We start from the raw sequence: 16,192 nt of genomic DNA on the forward strand, positions 1-16,192 counted from the left end.
AATCAATACTCATTGCTTTGGCTCCTTCATACCTGTCAGGATCTATGAGTGGGATTTACCATGCAACCAGCCATATATTTCATGGTGGCAGGAGGGGGGGGGGGGGGGGGGGGGGGGGGGGTTTCAGCGACGAGTACACGCATGCCATTGGGACAGCCTCAGGACATTACTTGAAGTCCCTCCCCCGATGCACCTCCCCCAATGGGCTGAGTTCCCGGCAGCGCTGGACACCTGTGCTCTCAGTTTTCGTGAACCTGGCAGTCTAGCACCGCAACAGTCGGGGAGGAGCTGTACTGCTAGCCGGGGGGGGGAATGGGGGATCTAGCCCAGAGGGATACAGGGAGCACTATCAGGCAGGTCGGGTTCCCACGCAGCCAGCGCCATGTTGTACGGCGCGACCATGAACCTAGCATTTCTCCATGTGTTTATATCGGGAAGGAAATGCATTTTACTCATCCGGTACTGGTTCCTAGACACTTCCTCCGGACATAGCCTCAAAATAGGAGAATCCAGCCCCGTGTTCCCCGATGGGACGGAGGATAAAACTTTGGGGAAAAATTGAGATCAACGCCGGGGCCGACCCGATCGCGATGCTCCAACCCCCCACTGGTGGCGGAAACGAGGTCCATGCCGCACTCCAGCAGGAGCATGTATCTATGTCACGGGCCCGGCACACTATGCTCCAGCCCTCCATGATTCTCTGGTCCCCGCGGCTGGGAATCAAGTGGGCACTGATCGTCCCTACCTGCAAGGCACAGACCTGGAGGACCTCGGGGTGGGCCAAGGGGGCAACAGTTTCCTCCTTGGCCCACCACGAGGTTCACCAAGCCAGGGTCATGCTGGTAGAGACTATCCAAGCCCATCTGAGAGCTACCCCCAACAATGCACTGCCTGCCAAAGCCTCCCATACCAGACCTCTCACCACGGCACCCCACAGGGACCCATGTAATAGGGAGATCCCCCACTGGTACCCCTGTAATAGGGAGACCCCCCCAGCGACCCCTGTAATGGGGGAGATGAATGAAATAATGCAGATAGTTGGGTGTGTGTGGAAGCTGCCAATCACAGCCTCGGAAAATCAATTTCACAGAGAAATTAATGAATAGCTTGGAGATCAAAGATCTGAGGGGGTTTAAACCCAGCTGACTGTTTTCTGTTTCCAGGAATTGCCAGGTGCTGCTTCCCTTGTCGGAGGCAGCAGGTATATTGCACAGGTGAGTTTTAAAGCATTGATTTTGTTCACTGCTTGACTGGACTGCTCTCTAGCTTCCATATAGGGGTCTCTCTTCTGGGGAGCTTCCAGACAAGGGTCTTTCTTCCGGGGGCTTCCAAACAGGAGTCTCTTTTCGGGGGTCTCTGGTGGTGATGACTGGTAGGGACTCTTTAATGAGGGGGTCTCTAGGTGGTCTCTTTAATTAGGAGTCTCTGGCAGGGGTTACTTTAATTAGGGGTCTTTTTAATTATTGGGTCCCTTGGAGGATCTCTTTAATTGGGGGGTTTCTGAGGGGTCTCGTTAATTAGGTGGGGGTGGTGGGGTGGGCGAGCCTTGCAATTGTGTGGGGGGGGGGGGGAAGAGAGAGGATGGCCCTCCGATGGACTATGGGGGCAATTCCTTTAGAGTTACCCTCATGGCCTACCGTGAGGTCCTCTGCGTCAGGTACACGCTCGTCGAGACCTGTACCAATTCCCGCCCACCTGATTTCCAACCCAGAGGACCTGAGAATAACGAGGGCCTGGAGAATGGTGCGCGGCCCTTTAATAAGATGCAAGTCCTACTGACCCATTTGCCTCCTCCCGCTTGTGCAGTACACAAACATAAATCCCGGCACCAGCGTGGTACCAGAGCATCAGAACGGCAGGCGCCGTCCCGTTTTCTGCCCTATGCTGGATTCTATGCCACGAGTAGCGGAGTTCCCGATGCAGCAGATAATTCAGCCCAATGTTGCCAATAAATCAAGCTACTCAAGAGAATAGAAAAGATCATGGCTGGGATTGTCTGTACCCCTGTGGCATGTTTTTCAGTGGTCAAGATGGCTCGCCATTGGGCCCCAGCGGGATCTTCCAGTCCCGCCAAAGTCTATGTTATTTTGTATGTGTCACCCAACCCGCCATGGGGTGAGCCAGTCACACCGCGGGAAAGACTGGAAAATCCCATCCCTCGTCTTTTCTTTTAACAAAAGACTAAACATTTTTTGTTTTTTAAATTTAGATTATGCAATTATTTTTTCCAATTAAGGGGCAATTTAGTGTGGCCAATCCACCTACTCTGCACATTTTTGGGTTGTGGGGGTGAAACCCACGCAGACACGGGGAGAACGTGCAAACTCCACACAGTCAGTGACCCAGAGCCGGGATCGAACCTGGGACCTCAGCACCGTGAGGCAGCTGTGCTAACCACTAGGCCACCGTGCTGCCCTCCAAAAGACTAAACATAACAATACAAACAAGAGTGCCATCCAATTTGTTCTCCATAGTTGCAAGTATCTACCTGTCTATTGATCTGTCCAGTGACTGACAACTTCCAGACAGCGATGCTTCAGCACTGCTGAACGGGTCCAACACCTGTGGTCAGAAGAACAGTGACATTTGAAAATAAAAGCCAACTTTATGAAGTTGCACTCAGGAAAACTACAGATTTAAAAAATATCTACTTCCACAACTATAACTACAGGTGGGAATAAATGTTGTAATAAAAAAATTCAACTGAAAATGTGTGTACTTTTCAACCTTGGAGCAAATCCAGTTAAATTAAAAAGGTGCAGCTGTACAAATCTATAAATTCCTTTTCAATATGAACACCAGCGTTAATGCAATAGTTACACTCATACCTTGCTTGAGTTGTATTTTCCCCAATGTGTTTCTGTAAACAGTAGATCTATAACGACGTAACCCAGCTCAAATAAAAGTCTTCACTTGTGTGCAAGACTCTACCTCTCTTGTAATGCTCTTTGGATACATGTGCACACAAGCTACAGAGGACTTAAGGTGCAGGGTATTCCATTTGTAACGCAGACAAACAGGTTGACCATGAACATGCAAATCCCTCCAACACAAGCCAATGGCTTTCGGTGAGAGTGGGAGAGATTCCTGATCAGACATGTGATGGAAGGAAAGTTGGAGCCTCTCCCATCGCTATCCACAGCTCCAAACTGCAATGTGCATACTTAATGCATATTGCCACAGCACCAGGGTAGAGGGTGGTAATGTCACTGGACTAGTAATCCGGAGACCCAAGATAATTCTCCAGAGGCACAGGTTCCAATCCCAGCACGGCAGCTGGTGGAATTTGCAGTCAATAAAATCTGGAATTGAAAACCAGTCTCAGTAATGGTGACCATGGTAGTTATCGTTGACTGTTGTAAAAATCCATTTGGGAGGTGATGTCCTGTAGGCGCGGTAATAGCTGTGTTTCCTGTGGGCTCTCCCGCTACTCTGCCAGAAATCCTTTCATTTATTTTGCTCACACTCAGTTGAATTGGGTGTGCAAACTTCATATTATTTCCTGGGAGGATTTTTGGTCAATCTCTGACAGAATGCCAAGAAATGCAAAGAAAATCAATGGCAAGAAAGATCAGCTGGAGACAGCTGGAGAGGAATACGGTTCTTTGACATGGCGACTTGGAGAATGAGTCAGCACTTTGTCAGGCACTTTCAAAGGTTTTACAACTGATGACTACTGATATTATCAAAGTAATTGGTGAGAAGCTTGGGGCAGGATTCTCCATTCGGTGCGGTGTGCCCGCCAATGCCGGGATTCTCCACCTCGCCAGCTGGCCAATGGGGGTTTTGTTGCTGTATGTAACTGGCACATCACTGCGGGTTAAACATGCTGGAAGTCAAAGAGTTCACCTTCTTCTCTGCTCCGACCAATGTAATACCAAGATTGATTGCTTCTTCATGCCAAAAACAATCAGTAGATTCCTGCTCCCTAGGTGATATTGTGATCTCTGACCATGCTCCTGTCTTCCTGGAATTTTCACCCAAGGGGATATATTTACAATCTAGATTATGGAAATTTAACGCTTCTCTGCTGAAAAATCACAATTTCATTTCTTGTTTTAAATCTGAATTTGGCTTTTTCTATTCAATAAATCTTCTTTCTGAAGTTAAGCCCTTAATCCTGTGGGAGACTTGTAAGGCTTTTGCACAAGGGTTGGTAATTTCTCCTATGTCCAACAGAAAGCGGAATATTATGGTGCCAACATCAACTAGAAATAAAACTGGTCGAAGCAGAAGACCATAGGGCATAGGAGTAGAATTACGCCACTTGGCCCATCGAGTCTGCTTCGCCATTCAACCATGGCTGAAGCAGAAGGAGAGTTTGGTAGAAATCCTAGTCATTTAGTGTTGAAATAAATTAATGCAGTCCGAACAGCTTCGGACCCCTTGTTGACTCAACATGCTAAAAGGAGAATGAAATTTGCAAAATGGAAACTATATGAATTTGGACACTTAGCTTTCCTTACAAAGAAGAAAGTAGACTCTTGGATTATTTTTTCTGTACTGGATTCAAAGGCAATAGGATGTTTAACACTGAAGATATTAGTCGGGCATTTAAATGTTTTTATAGCCATTTATCTAAAACAGATCACCTGAAGATGCACTAATTGGAGTCGGACTATTTATTTCACACGTCAGATGAATTTGGACTTGGGGTGGTGGAGGAGAGAGAGATTTTATTAAATGGACAAAGGCACTTTATAAAAACCCACTTGCAGTTAGAGATCTAATCATCTTAATCTTCCATGGGGGACCAGGCCCTCTATCACCGTTGATATTTGCAATTGCTATCGAGCCCTTAGCTGAGGCAATTAGACGGAACCCTTCGGCGCTTGGTTTAGCAATTGGTGGGAAGCAGCATAAGATTACATTGTACACTGATGATGTGTGAGCCTGAAATTTCTGTTCCTGCTATTGTTGACGTTATTGATTTGTTTCGCTCCTTCTCAGTTTATACATTTTGCTAAGTCTGAGACTATACCTCTAAGAAAGCTTAGAGGGCAGCCCTCTCCCACTGCTCCCTTCCCCTCAGATGGTCCACTTCTGGATTTACTTCTTTAAGGATTTTTATTAGCCCCTTATTCTGTCAGTTGTACAGGGCAAACTTTATCCCATTACTCACACCTGGAAAGTGTCATTTGCATCAGTGGACCTCTTTACCTATATCATGTGTGACTTAGAAATTGACCTGAGAGAGGCATTCGGAGGAGGTTTAAAGAACAACAAAATATAGGTCAAGGTTTTCAGCAAAGGCAATAAGCTGCCCTGGACGGAGACCTGCAATGAGGCTACAGCCATGGCAGTAAGAGATAGACCTGGATTTTAGCACAGATCGAGGCTATTTGCGCATAAAGGCTGGCAGATGACCAAATCCAGAATTCCCACCCCTAAACCCAGCTACTGCCATTTTCAGATGGGGTGGGGGGAGGGAAATGGGAATGGATTCACAGAGCCAGTTGTCCATATAAATAAGCAGCTGCTTCTATGATAAAGATTATGATATACTTGTCATTTTGATGAGGTCAATGTCTAAAACCTGAAGTGTGAAGATTAGACCTGGTAGGAGCAGATCTGAACCTTGTGGATAGATTTGAATAGCCAGCATACACTTTTGGAGATGTAAGGCACCCCACTGGATATGGTTTCAATGAAGTCAGGTTTCCTTTGGCAGAGGGAAGATATTCTTTGAGAAGGGTCAGGTGGTCTTTGAGCGAGGCAAGATACCCTTTGGGAGAGGGCGTGTATACTTTAGGATTGTTAAAACTAAATGTGAGAGTGTGTAAGATTGCATAAACACATGGGAACTGTCAAAGCTGTCAAGAACTGTCAAAACTGACATCGAGCTGTCAAAACTGTATCTCCTGGGATTTGAATTGTTCTTTTAAATCAATGCTGCCCATTTCAATTAACTATTGGCATAAGCCTGAGGGTTATCATTTTAGGATTTGTGCTGCATTACTGATTTTACAAGCTAACATTAGCATAATGGGGTGTTCAACATTCTCTTAAAGTTAATGTGCAGGTTCAGTCGGCAGTTAGGAAAGCAAATGCGAGGGGATGGGTACAAGAACCCGACACAGATTGGGTACAAATGGAGGAGGCATCCTGTAAAGGAACAAGCCTCCGGGCCCTGGCTACAGCAGCACTCCCGTCCTCCTCAACAAGATACACAACGAGCCCAGTGGTAGCTGCCACGCTGAAAATGTGGATCCAGTTGACTCAGTACTTCGGGATAACCAAAATGTCACCCATGGCCCCCATCTGCGGCAATCACAGATTCCCCCCAGCCATGCTAGATACCACGTTCAAAAGATGGAGGCAGGCCAGGGGCACATTGATGGTCGAGGGACTTCTTCGTAGGGTGCAGACTGGCAACACTGGAAGAACTGACGAGGAAGTGGAAACTAGCAAAAGGACTGGAATTGAGACACCTCCAAATAAACACTTCCACCGCAAAGGGACAGCAGGGTGCCCCGGGGCCCCAGAAAACACACTACTAGAGGGCCTGATAGGCACAAGCAGCAAGAAGGGGAGTCTATGTGGGAAAATATACGGACAGCTACTGGACAGAGCTCGAACACACTGGAACGAGACCAGACAAAATAGGAGGACGAACTGGGGACAGAGGTGGGATGGGGTTCTGGAGCAAAGCACTGAGCAGGGCGAACTCCACCTCCTCCTGCGCAAGGCTAAGCCTAATGCAGCTCAAAGTGGTGCTCAGAGCGCACCTGATAGGATAGATGCGGGCAGGTTGTTTCCACTGGCGGGTGAAAGCAGAACTGGGGGCATAGCCTCAAAATAAGGGGAAGTAGATTTTGAGTTTAGGAGGAACTTCTTCACCCAAAGGGTTGTGAATCTATGGAATTCCTTGCCCAGTGAAGCAGTAGAGGCTCCTTCATTAGATGTTTTTAAGATAAAGATAGATAGTGTTTTGAAGAATAAAGGGATTAAGGGTTATGGTGTTCGGGCCGGAAAGTGGAGCTGAGTCCACAAAAGATCAGCCATGATCTCATTGAATGGTGGACCAGGCTCGAGGGGCCAGATGGCCTACTCCTGAATGAGCAGGTTCTTCCCGGAGGTGGAGGACAATTGTGAACGGTGCCAGAGAGGCCCGGCCAACCACACCCACATGTTTTGGGCTTGCCCCAAGGTTGCTGAGTTCTGGGCAGCCTTCTCCGAGGCAATGTCCAAGGTTGTGGGGGTGAGGGTGAAGCCATGCCCAATAGTGGCAATCTTAGGGGTATTGGAGCAGCCAGAGTTACACATGGGGAAGGGGGCCAACGCCCTTGCTTTCGCTTCCCTAATCGCACGCCAGAGAATCCTGCTCGGCTGCCGATTGGCAGCACCACCCAAAGCTGCAGACTGGCTCGCTGACCTCTTGGAATTTCTCCACCTGGAGAAGATTAAGTACGCCATCCGAGAGTCAGAGGAAGGCTTCCTGGATACGTGGGGGCAGTTCGTTGGTCTGTTCCAAAATCTGTTCGAGGCCAGCAGCGAGAAGAACCAGCGCCGAACCACTCCGGCATCAACAGCCCGAAAGTGCGGAATTCTCCCCATTTTCGGGGGCTAGGTGGACGCCAGAGGAGTTAGCGCCGCTCCAGCCGGCACCAAAGGGACATCGCGAGTTTGTGCACGCACCGAAGGCTGGCGTGATTTTGCGCATGCGCAGAACCGCCAGCGTGGTTCTGCACATGCGCAGACCGGCCTGCGTATTTTGGCGCATGCGCGAGGGCTTCTCTTTTTCGCGCCAGCCATGGCGGAGCCCTACAGGGGTCGCACGGAAGAAAGGAGTGCCCCCACGGAACAGGCCCGCCTGCGGATCGGTGGGCCCCGATCGCAGGCCAGGCCACCATGGGGGCCCCCTGGGGTCGGTTTCCCTCCCGCCCCCCCACCCCGAGTACCGCCCCCGCCGATTTACCTGCCAGGTCCCACCGTGTGGGACCATGCGTAACCCACGCCGGCAGGACTGGCCAAAAACGGACGGACGCTCCGCCCACCCGGGCCCAGTAGAATTGCCGGGGGGGCCTCTGCCAATGGCCCCCGACTGGTGTGGTGGGAATCCCGCCCCCGCCCGAAAAACGGCGCCGAAGATTACAGCACCTACTGTCAGGTCGGCGGGGCGGGATTCTCTCCACCCACCGGGGATTCTCCGACCCAGAGAATCCCACCCTAAGTATTTAAGTGAAATGTTTGTTTTCGTAAGGGTTTAATTGAAGAAATTCCAATGCATTGATTTTTCATCAATGAGGATGTTTTTAAAATAGTGATGTAATGAAAGCACATTACCATACATTGCAATTGCATATTAACATTACATGTAAACCCTTCCAAGGAAAATGTCTGCTGGAATAACATTGAGACACCACATCAGAATTCCAATGTTGCTTGCACCATAACATTTCATCTCCACAAAGCAGCGGTAATTTTTCTTTTAGCGGATATTTAAAACAGATGATATGGATTCAGAACATGGCTATACATTTCTTCTGACTGAGGCTAATGGAAATTAATACCTGGAGACATGCATTAAAAGCATAGATCAGTTAAAATTTGGTAGCCATTCTGCTATTGCCCGTTTTGCACCATCACCCAAAGTCGAAATGTCTCAATGGGGTTTTCTTTAAAATCCCTTCCTCAGAATCACGCCCAAACATTAATCGCTGGCTGATCAACTGTGTACTTCCAGCATTTACTACTTTAAGTCAAGGGTGTGGAGGGAGTATAGATCTTCTACTGCATCAAGAAATTTATTTTCACCAGATATAAACATGTATCTCCAGTATCTGCGTGTAGTGCAGAGTGATTTGGGAGGTAGAATAGCCCTTACATTTTGCAACGAAGTCTCTGGGATGAACTCTCCCTCACTGTGGATGCTGGCGTAAGATCCTTGACGTGCAAACTGCTGCTGCCCATCAGGAACACTCCCCGGTGGAGGCGAGCTACGACCAGTATGCAAGGAACCTGTGAAAAATAGAACAAATTAAAACGTAAAGGAGCTTACTTGTTTTGGTGATAAACTTTCACAACAAACAAAATAAAATAATTAATTTTCAAGATCTCCTCAGTGATACACATGTTCCTTACCCGGCTTACATTTCAGACCTTAATCTAGTTTGCTGTGTAGCGCAAATACAAAAGAATGATAATGGGGTTTAAAGGACTAAATTATGAAGACTTCATAAATTTGACTAATAGTCCATAAAAGTATAGAAGATTTAGGGGTGACTTATTGAGGTGTTTAAATTGATAAAAGGATTCAATAGGGTTGATCTCTTTTCTCTAGTATGAGAAACCAGAACAAGATTGCATAAACTTAAATCGGGGCAGCTCATTCAGGAGTTATATCAGGAGGCACTTCCTCAAACAAAGGGTACCAGAAAGTTGACACATCTTCCCCAAATGAAATAATATAAATTATTTTGTAGGATTTGGGCTTCGATAACTCGTTCAGCATTTATTGCCCATCGAAAATTGCCCTTGGGAAGGTGACAGTGGTGAGCCGCCTCCTTGAATTGCTGCAGTCTGTGTGGTGTAGGTACACCCACAGTATTAAGGAGTTGCAAGGACAGCACAGTGGCGCAATGGGTTAGCCTCACAGGACCAAGGTCCCAGGTTCGATCCCGGCTCTGGGTCACTGGGGTCCTTGTGGAGTTTGCACATTCTCCCCATGTTTGCATGGGTTTCACCCCCACAACCAAAGATGTGCAGGGTAGGTGGATTGGCCACACTAAATTGCCCCTTAATTGGAAAAAATAATTGGGTAATCTAAATTTTAAAAAAAGGAACGAGTTGCAGGATTTTGACTCAGCGACAGTGAAGGAATAAATTTCCAAGTCAGGATGGTGAGTGGCTTGGAGGGGCGCTTCCAGGTGCTAGTGTTCCCATGTGTCTGCTGACCTTGTCCTTCTAGATGGTAGCATTTGTGGGTTTGGAAGGTGCTGTCTAAGGATCCTTGGTGAATTCCTACAGTGCATCTTATAGATGGTACATTCTGCTGTCACTGTACATTGGTGGTGGAGGGAGTGAATGTTTGTGGATGGGGTGCCAATCAAGCAACCTGCTTTGACTAGATACTGGGGCAATTAAAGTTTTCAACACTAAGATTAATAGATTTTTGTTTGGTAAGGTTATAAAGGGATTGTAACACAATTCGGTTAACGGTGTTGAAGTACAGATGAGCTAAATGGAAGAGCTAAATGGAAGAACAGGCTAAGAATGGTTAGGGGGCCAGAATGGCCTATTCTTGTTCTACACTAACATGTACTTGGCTTCTCTGTGTGAAGGGCTCAGGCTGAAGTTAAACTCATTGATGCCGCCTATGCAATCTACAACAGTGCATGTAGTGTGCACCAGAACAAACAAGAAACACTTGGAGAGAACTTTCCCCAAACGTTTTGCTGAACTACAATCAGGACCATGGACAGCCGATCTTTCTATTCACAGGTGAGCAACAAACCTTGTGGAAGCTAATGGTAAAGTTGCATTGGTTCCTGACAAAACATGTAACTAGTTATATGCCTGCTCATCCATCACATTCTGGTGCTATACAATCAGGCAGTGAGACATAAAACAGGTTTTAAATTATAACGGGTAAGTTGGGCAGCACGGTGGCGCAGTGGGTTAGCCCTGCTGCCTCACAGCGCCGAGGTCCCAAGTTCGATCCCGGCTCTTGGTCACTGTCCATGTGGAGTTTGCGCATTCTCCCCGTGTTTGTGTGGGTTTCGCCCCGACAACCCAAAGATGTACTGGTTAGGTGGATTGGTCAGGCTACATTGCCCCTTAATTGTTAAAAATGCATTGGCTACTCTAAATTTTAAAATAGTCTGACCGGGGTGGCACGGTAGCACAGTGGTTAGCACTGTTGCAACACAGTGCCACGGCCCCAGGTTTGATTCCCGGCTTGGGTCACTGTCTGTGTGGAGTCTGCACATTCTCCCCGTGTCTGTGTGTGTTTCCTCCGGGGGCTCTGGTTTCCTCCCACAAGTCCTGAAAGACATGCTGTTGGGTGAATTGGGCATTCTGAATCCTCCCTCAGTGTACCCGAACAGGGGCCGGATTGTGGCGACTATGGGAATTCTCACAGTAAATTCATTGCAGTGTTAATGTTAGCCTACTTGTGACAATAATAAAGACTATTATTATAAAAATAAACTCCATTTATATGGAAATCTCAATATAGAAAAGACATTCCAAGGCACTTAGTCGGAAGGAAAGTAGACCACTAACAAGGAGGAGAAGATTAGGAGGGAAGTTTAAGAGGGTGACCGAGAAGATGGTCAAAGATGTGGGTTTTAATGTGGGTCTTAACAGAGGAGTTGGAGATGAGACAGTTAATGGAGTTTGAGAGGGAACTGAGAGTGGGACCTAACTAGCTGAGGGTACGTCTGAGCTAGTGTTCGGTAAAATGGAGGAATGATATCTAAGAGTTCAAAGAGGTGAATGGGGAGAAGGAGTAAGGACAGAGAGGAATTTAAAGATAAAACCACATTTTTCTTTACAATTTAAGACATTGGGGACCTGGAGCCAATATTGTTTGCGAGAACTGGAAAGATGGCCAGCATGAGTCTATGTGAGGATAACATGAGCAAATGGCTTTTGGTCAACTTGATGTTTGTTATGTGTATTTCTTTATACAGAGAAGGTTGAGCTGCTGCTTCAGGTTGGCAGGAAGGTATATTGACATGAGAATTATTTTAAAAACCACCAAGCTGCAATAGGCAATGGTCGGATTGATATTCACATTTTCAACTCTCAATTTATTCATTCAATTACTTCAGGGTGAGAACATTGCTGGCAGTGCTGGTATTTATTGCCCATCTCTAGCTGTGTTTGCTCTCCTCCTTCAATACCTTTCCAAAAAACATGTCATATACCCACCCTCCCGGACTTTCCAACTTTTTGCTGAGCATGTGCAATAAATGTGCAGACTTTCCTATGTACTACAACACCCAAAATGAATCAGTAATTTTAATGGACTTTTATTTTTAATAGAACTTTTAAAGAAAATAATCCCCGGATAGAAAACATGTATTCTTTTCCTGTGAGTAGGTGTACCATTTATGAAGTGTTGATATGAAAATGCCTTTGGAAGTCTTGGGAGTCAGAAGAATCAATGTTAGCTTATCAGTTACAAGCTTTCCTGGTCGACTCTAGCCTAATTGTTGAAACACTAACAGAAATCAAGGAGCATATCACTTACTTCCCACCCACGCTACTAGGAAATCCAGGGAGGTGGGACTGCACTATCGGAGGCTCCGTCCTTCTGGGGAGATGTTAAACAGAAGTGAAAGGTCCCATGATTTCGAAGAAGAGCAGGGGAGATTAACCTGGTCTCTTGGCTAATATTTATCACTCAACAAGCACCTTGAAAACAGAATATCTGGGCATGTAGTCCGTTGCTGTTTTTCGAACCTTGCTGTGTGAAAACTGGCCACAACATTCCCTGCACTATAACAACAATTACACTTCAAAGCATTTTGAAATATCCTGAGGTTGTGCAAGTCTTTTTTGCTTCTCGTTCAAAAAGAAAGCAGGCCATCCCACTGCTGAAATATAGCAGCAGATAATATTCAGAAAGGTTCATTTTAAGTGAATAATTTTCCTGCCCAAAAAATACAATTAGTAAAGTGATGTTTTGTTAAGAGTTAAACTGTGCACTCAGTGGCACTTCGATGTCAAGACTGCTATCAGACCGGCTGATGTCCACAATTCTTTGTGGGAACCAGAAGAGGAAGTCAGACCAAGTTGCCAATGTTGCAGGAAGCACATGATTAACAAAAGCGAACTGGAGTCAGTCGTCTGATAACACAAATAAGTCTTTGACTCCAAGATCAATCTTGGAGGCTAAATCTGTAAATTTAAAATCAACTCCAAGCACACGATAAGCTCCAAACAAAATAATACATTTATTTCACAGCTCCACCATCGGCTTCCTCGGTAAATAGACTGGCCCCAAATTTACTCATACTGGAAGATTCCAGAGGTGGGGGGTTGGGGGGCGGGGGGGGGGTGGGGGGGGGGGGGGGGGGGGGGGGGGAGAGGAGGAGTTGCCAACTCTCCAAGGTTGGCTTGGAGTCTCCAGGAATTAAAGTTCAATCTACAGGTCACTGCTGTGTGCAGCTCTGAAGAAAAATCATCAGGGTATTGAAAAATATTGATTTTTGTAATTTTCTTCCATCATTTCTCCTTACTGGATATCAAAATAGTGAAGGGGGTGTGGTTGGAGAGGCTGTCTGGCTGACAAACATAACTTCATCCAATTGGGTAATGAGTTTTTTTTAGCTTTCCAATTCGTGTAGGAAGGCAGCGCATCACAAGGATGGACTTGTTGGCTGGCTGATGGCTGGAATGTGGGGCGAGGCATGTGATGAAATCTTGAGGAATACATTGATCCCAGTTGGTAATCCTATGCCAGAGGAACCACCTGAAACCTTGCCAGTACCCAAATAAATGGGGTGCAATCTTGAACAAAGTTTGTAGTGGTCTTGCTCAATGCTTCGGAGCCCCTCTCACACAAGACCACTGTTGTAAAAAGATTGGGTCCAAGGCTGAAGACTTGTCACACTGGGAGTTTCTGCCTCCTCAGCTTTACTGAGTTTCAGCATTTGATTTGGAGATGAAGTATACCAGAAAGGTGCTAGTGGGCACCAGCGGATGAGAACGGTGGAGGGTCAGGCCAAGAACAGATCTGTGCCCCCCGAGATAGATGAGTGTTCTTTTAATAATTGTTGGGATACATAGATGCATGGAAGATAGGACCTTTTGGCACTGCAAGCCTTCTCCGTCATTCATCACGATCATGGCTGATCATCTAACTCAATAGCCCAATCCTGCTTTCTCCTCATAGCCTTTGATCCCATTCTCCCCAAGTGCTATGTCCAGCCGCCTCTTGAATATAATCAAAGTTTTCGCATCAACTACTTCCTCTGGTAATGAATTCCACAGGCTCACCACGTGTGAAGAAATGTCTCCTTATCTCTGTCCAAAATGGTTTACCCTGAATCCTCAGACTGTGACCCCTGGTTCTGGACACACCCATCATTGGTAACATCTTCTTGCCTCTATCCTGTCTAGTCCTGTTAGAATTTTATAAGTCTCTATGAGATCCCACCTCATTCTACTAAACTCCAGCGAGAACAATCCCAACCTAGTCAATCTCTCCTCATATGACAGTCCCGCCATCCCTGGAATCAGTCTGGTGAACCTTCGCTGCACTCCCTCGAGAGCAAGAACATCCTTCCTCAGAGAAGGAGACAAAAACTGGACAATACTCCAGGTGTGGCCTCACCAAGGCCCTGTATAATTGCAGCAACACATCCCTGCTTCTATACTCGAAACCTCGTGCAATGAAGGCCAACATACCATTAGCCTTCTTTACCGCCTGCTGTACCTGCATGCTTACCTTCAGCGAATGGTGCACAAGGACACCCAAATCTCGCTGCACACTCCCTTCTCCCAATTTACAACCATTCAGGTAGTAATCTGCCTTCCTGTTTTTGCTTCCAAAGTGAATAACCTCACACTTACCAAATAATACTGCATCTGCCATTGGTTTGCCCACTCGCCCAACCTGTCCAGACCATGCTGTAGGATCCCTGCATCCTCGTCACAATTCACCCTCCCACCTAACTTGGTATCATCTGCAAACTTTGAGATGTTACATTTGTTCCCTCATCCAAAGCATTAATACATATTGTGAACAGCTGTGGTCCCAGCACCAACACTGTGGTACCCCATTAGTTACTGCCTGCCAATTTGAAACAAACCTATTAATCCCTACTCTTTGTTTCCTCTCTGCCAACCAGTTTTCTATCCACCTCAATACATCTCCCCCAATCCTATGCGCTTTAATTTTGCACAATAATCTCTTAAGCGGGACTTTGTCAAACACCTTCTGAAAGTCCAAATATACCACATCGACTGGCTCCCCCTTGTCAACTGTACCGGTTGCATCTTCAAAGAATTGCAACAGATTTGTCAAGCATGACTTTCCCTTCATAAATCCATGCTGACTCTGACTGATCCTGCCACTGCTTTCTAAATGTTCCGTAATAAAGTCCTTGATAATGGATTCAAGCATTTTCCCCACTACCGATGTTAGGCTTACTGGTCTATAATTCCCTGCTTTCTCTCTACCTCCCTTTTTGAATATCGGAGTAACGTGAGCAACCCTCCAATCTGCAGGGACAGTTCCAGATAATAATAATCACTTATTGTCACAAGTAGGCTTCAATGAAGTTACTGTAAAAAGCCCCTAGTCACCACATTCCGGCGCCTGTTCGGGGAGGCCGGTACGGGAATTGAACTCACGCTGCTGCCTTGTTATGCATTACAAGCCAGCTGTCTAGCCCACTGTGCTAAACCAGCAGTCTATAAAATCCCAGAAGATGACCACCAATGCATCCACTATTTCCAGAGCCACCTCCTTACGCACTCTGAGATGCAGATGCTCAGCCCTGGGTATTTATCCGCCTTCAATCCCATCAATTTTCCCAGCACCATTTCTCTACTCATGTTGATCTCCCTCAGTTATTCTCTCTCACTAAAACTTTCATTCTCCAACATTTCTGGTATCTGATTCTGTCCTCTTTTGTGAAGACAGAACCAAAGTATGTATTCAATTGCTCAGCCATTTCTTTGTCCCTTTTTATGCATTCCCCTGTTTCTGTCTGCAGGAGGCCTCCATTTCTCTTTACCAATCTCTTTCTCTTCACACATTTATAGAAACTCTTAGTGTCAGTCTTTATGTTCCCTGCAAGCTTCTTTTCGTACTGTACTTTCCCCTTTTTAATCAATCCCTTTGTCCTTCTTTGCTGAATTCTAAACTGCTCCCAATCCTCAGATCTATTATTTTTCTTGACCAATCTGTATGCTTCTTCCTTGTATCGAACACTATTTCTAATTTCCTTTGTAAGCCATGGGTTGGCCCTCTTACCCCCTTCACTTTTGTGCCAGACAAGAATGAACAGTTGCTGTAGTTCCCCCATGCATTCCTTGAATGTTTGCCATAGTCTATCTACTGTCACCCCTTTAAGTAACTCTCCCCAATCTATCTAGGCCAACTCACGCCTGATATCTTCATAGTTCCCTTTGTTAAGATTCAACACCCTAGTCTCCGAATCAACTACTTCACTCTCCATCTTGATTTAAAAATTCTATCATGTTATGGTCGCTTATCCCCAAGGGGTCTCGT

General features: G+C 46.3%; 1 protein-coding gene across 1 annotated transcript in view; it reads right to left on the minus strand.

Moving 5' to 3' along the window:
• map3k22 (mitogen-activated protein kinase kinase kinase 22) overlaps nucleotides 1-16,192 on the minus strand; it is a 178,938-nt gene that overhangs the window by 83,703 nt on the left and 79,043 nt on the right. Inside the window, 2 exon segments of the mRNA XM_038808845.1 lie at nucleotides 2,489-2,562; nucleotides 8,828-8,961. Coding sequence (XP_038664773.1) covers nucleotides 2,489-2,562; nucleotides 8,828-8,961 — 208 coding nt within the window.

The sequence above is a fragment of the Scyliorhinus canicula genome, chromosome 10, assembly GCF_902713615.1.
Source record: "Scyliorhinus canicula chromosome 10, sScyCan1.1, whole genome shotgun sequence".
NCBI classification, from domain to species: Eukaryota; Metazoa; Chordata; class Chondrichthyes; order Carcharhiniformes; family Scyliorhinidae; genus Scyliorhinus; species Scyliorhinus canicula.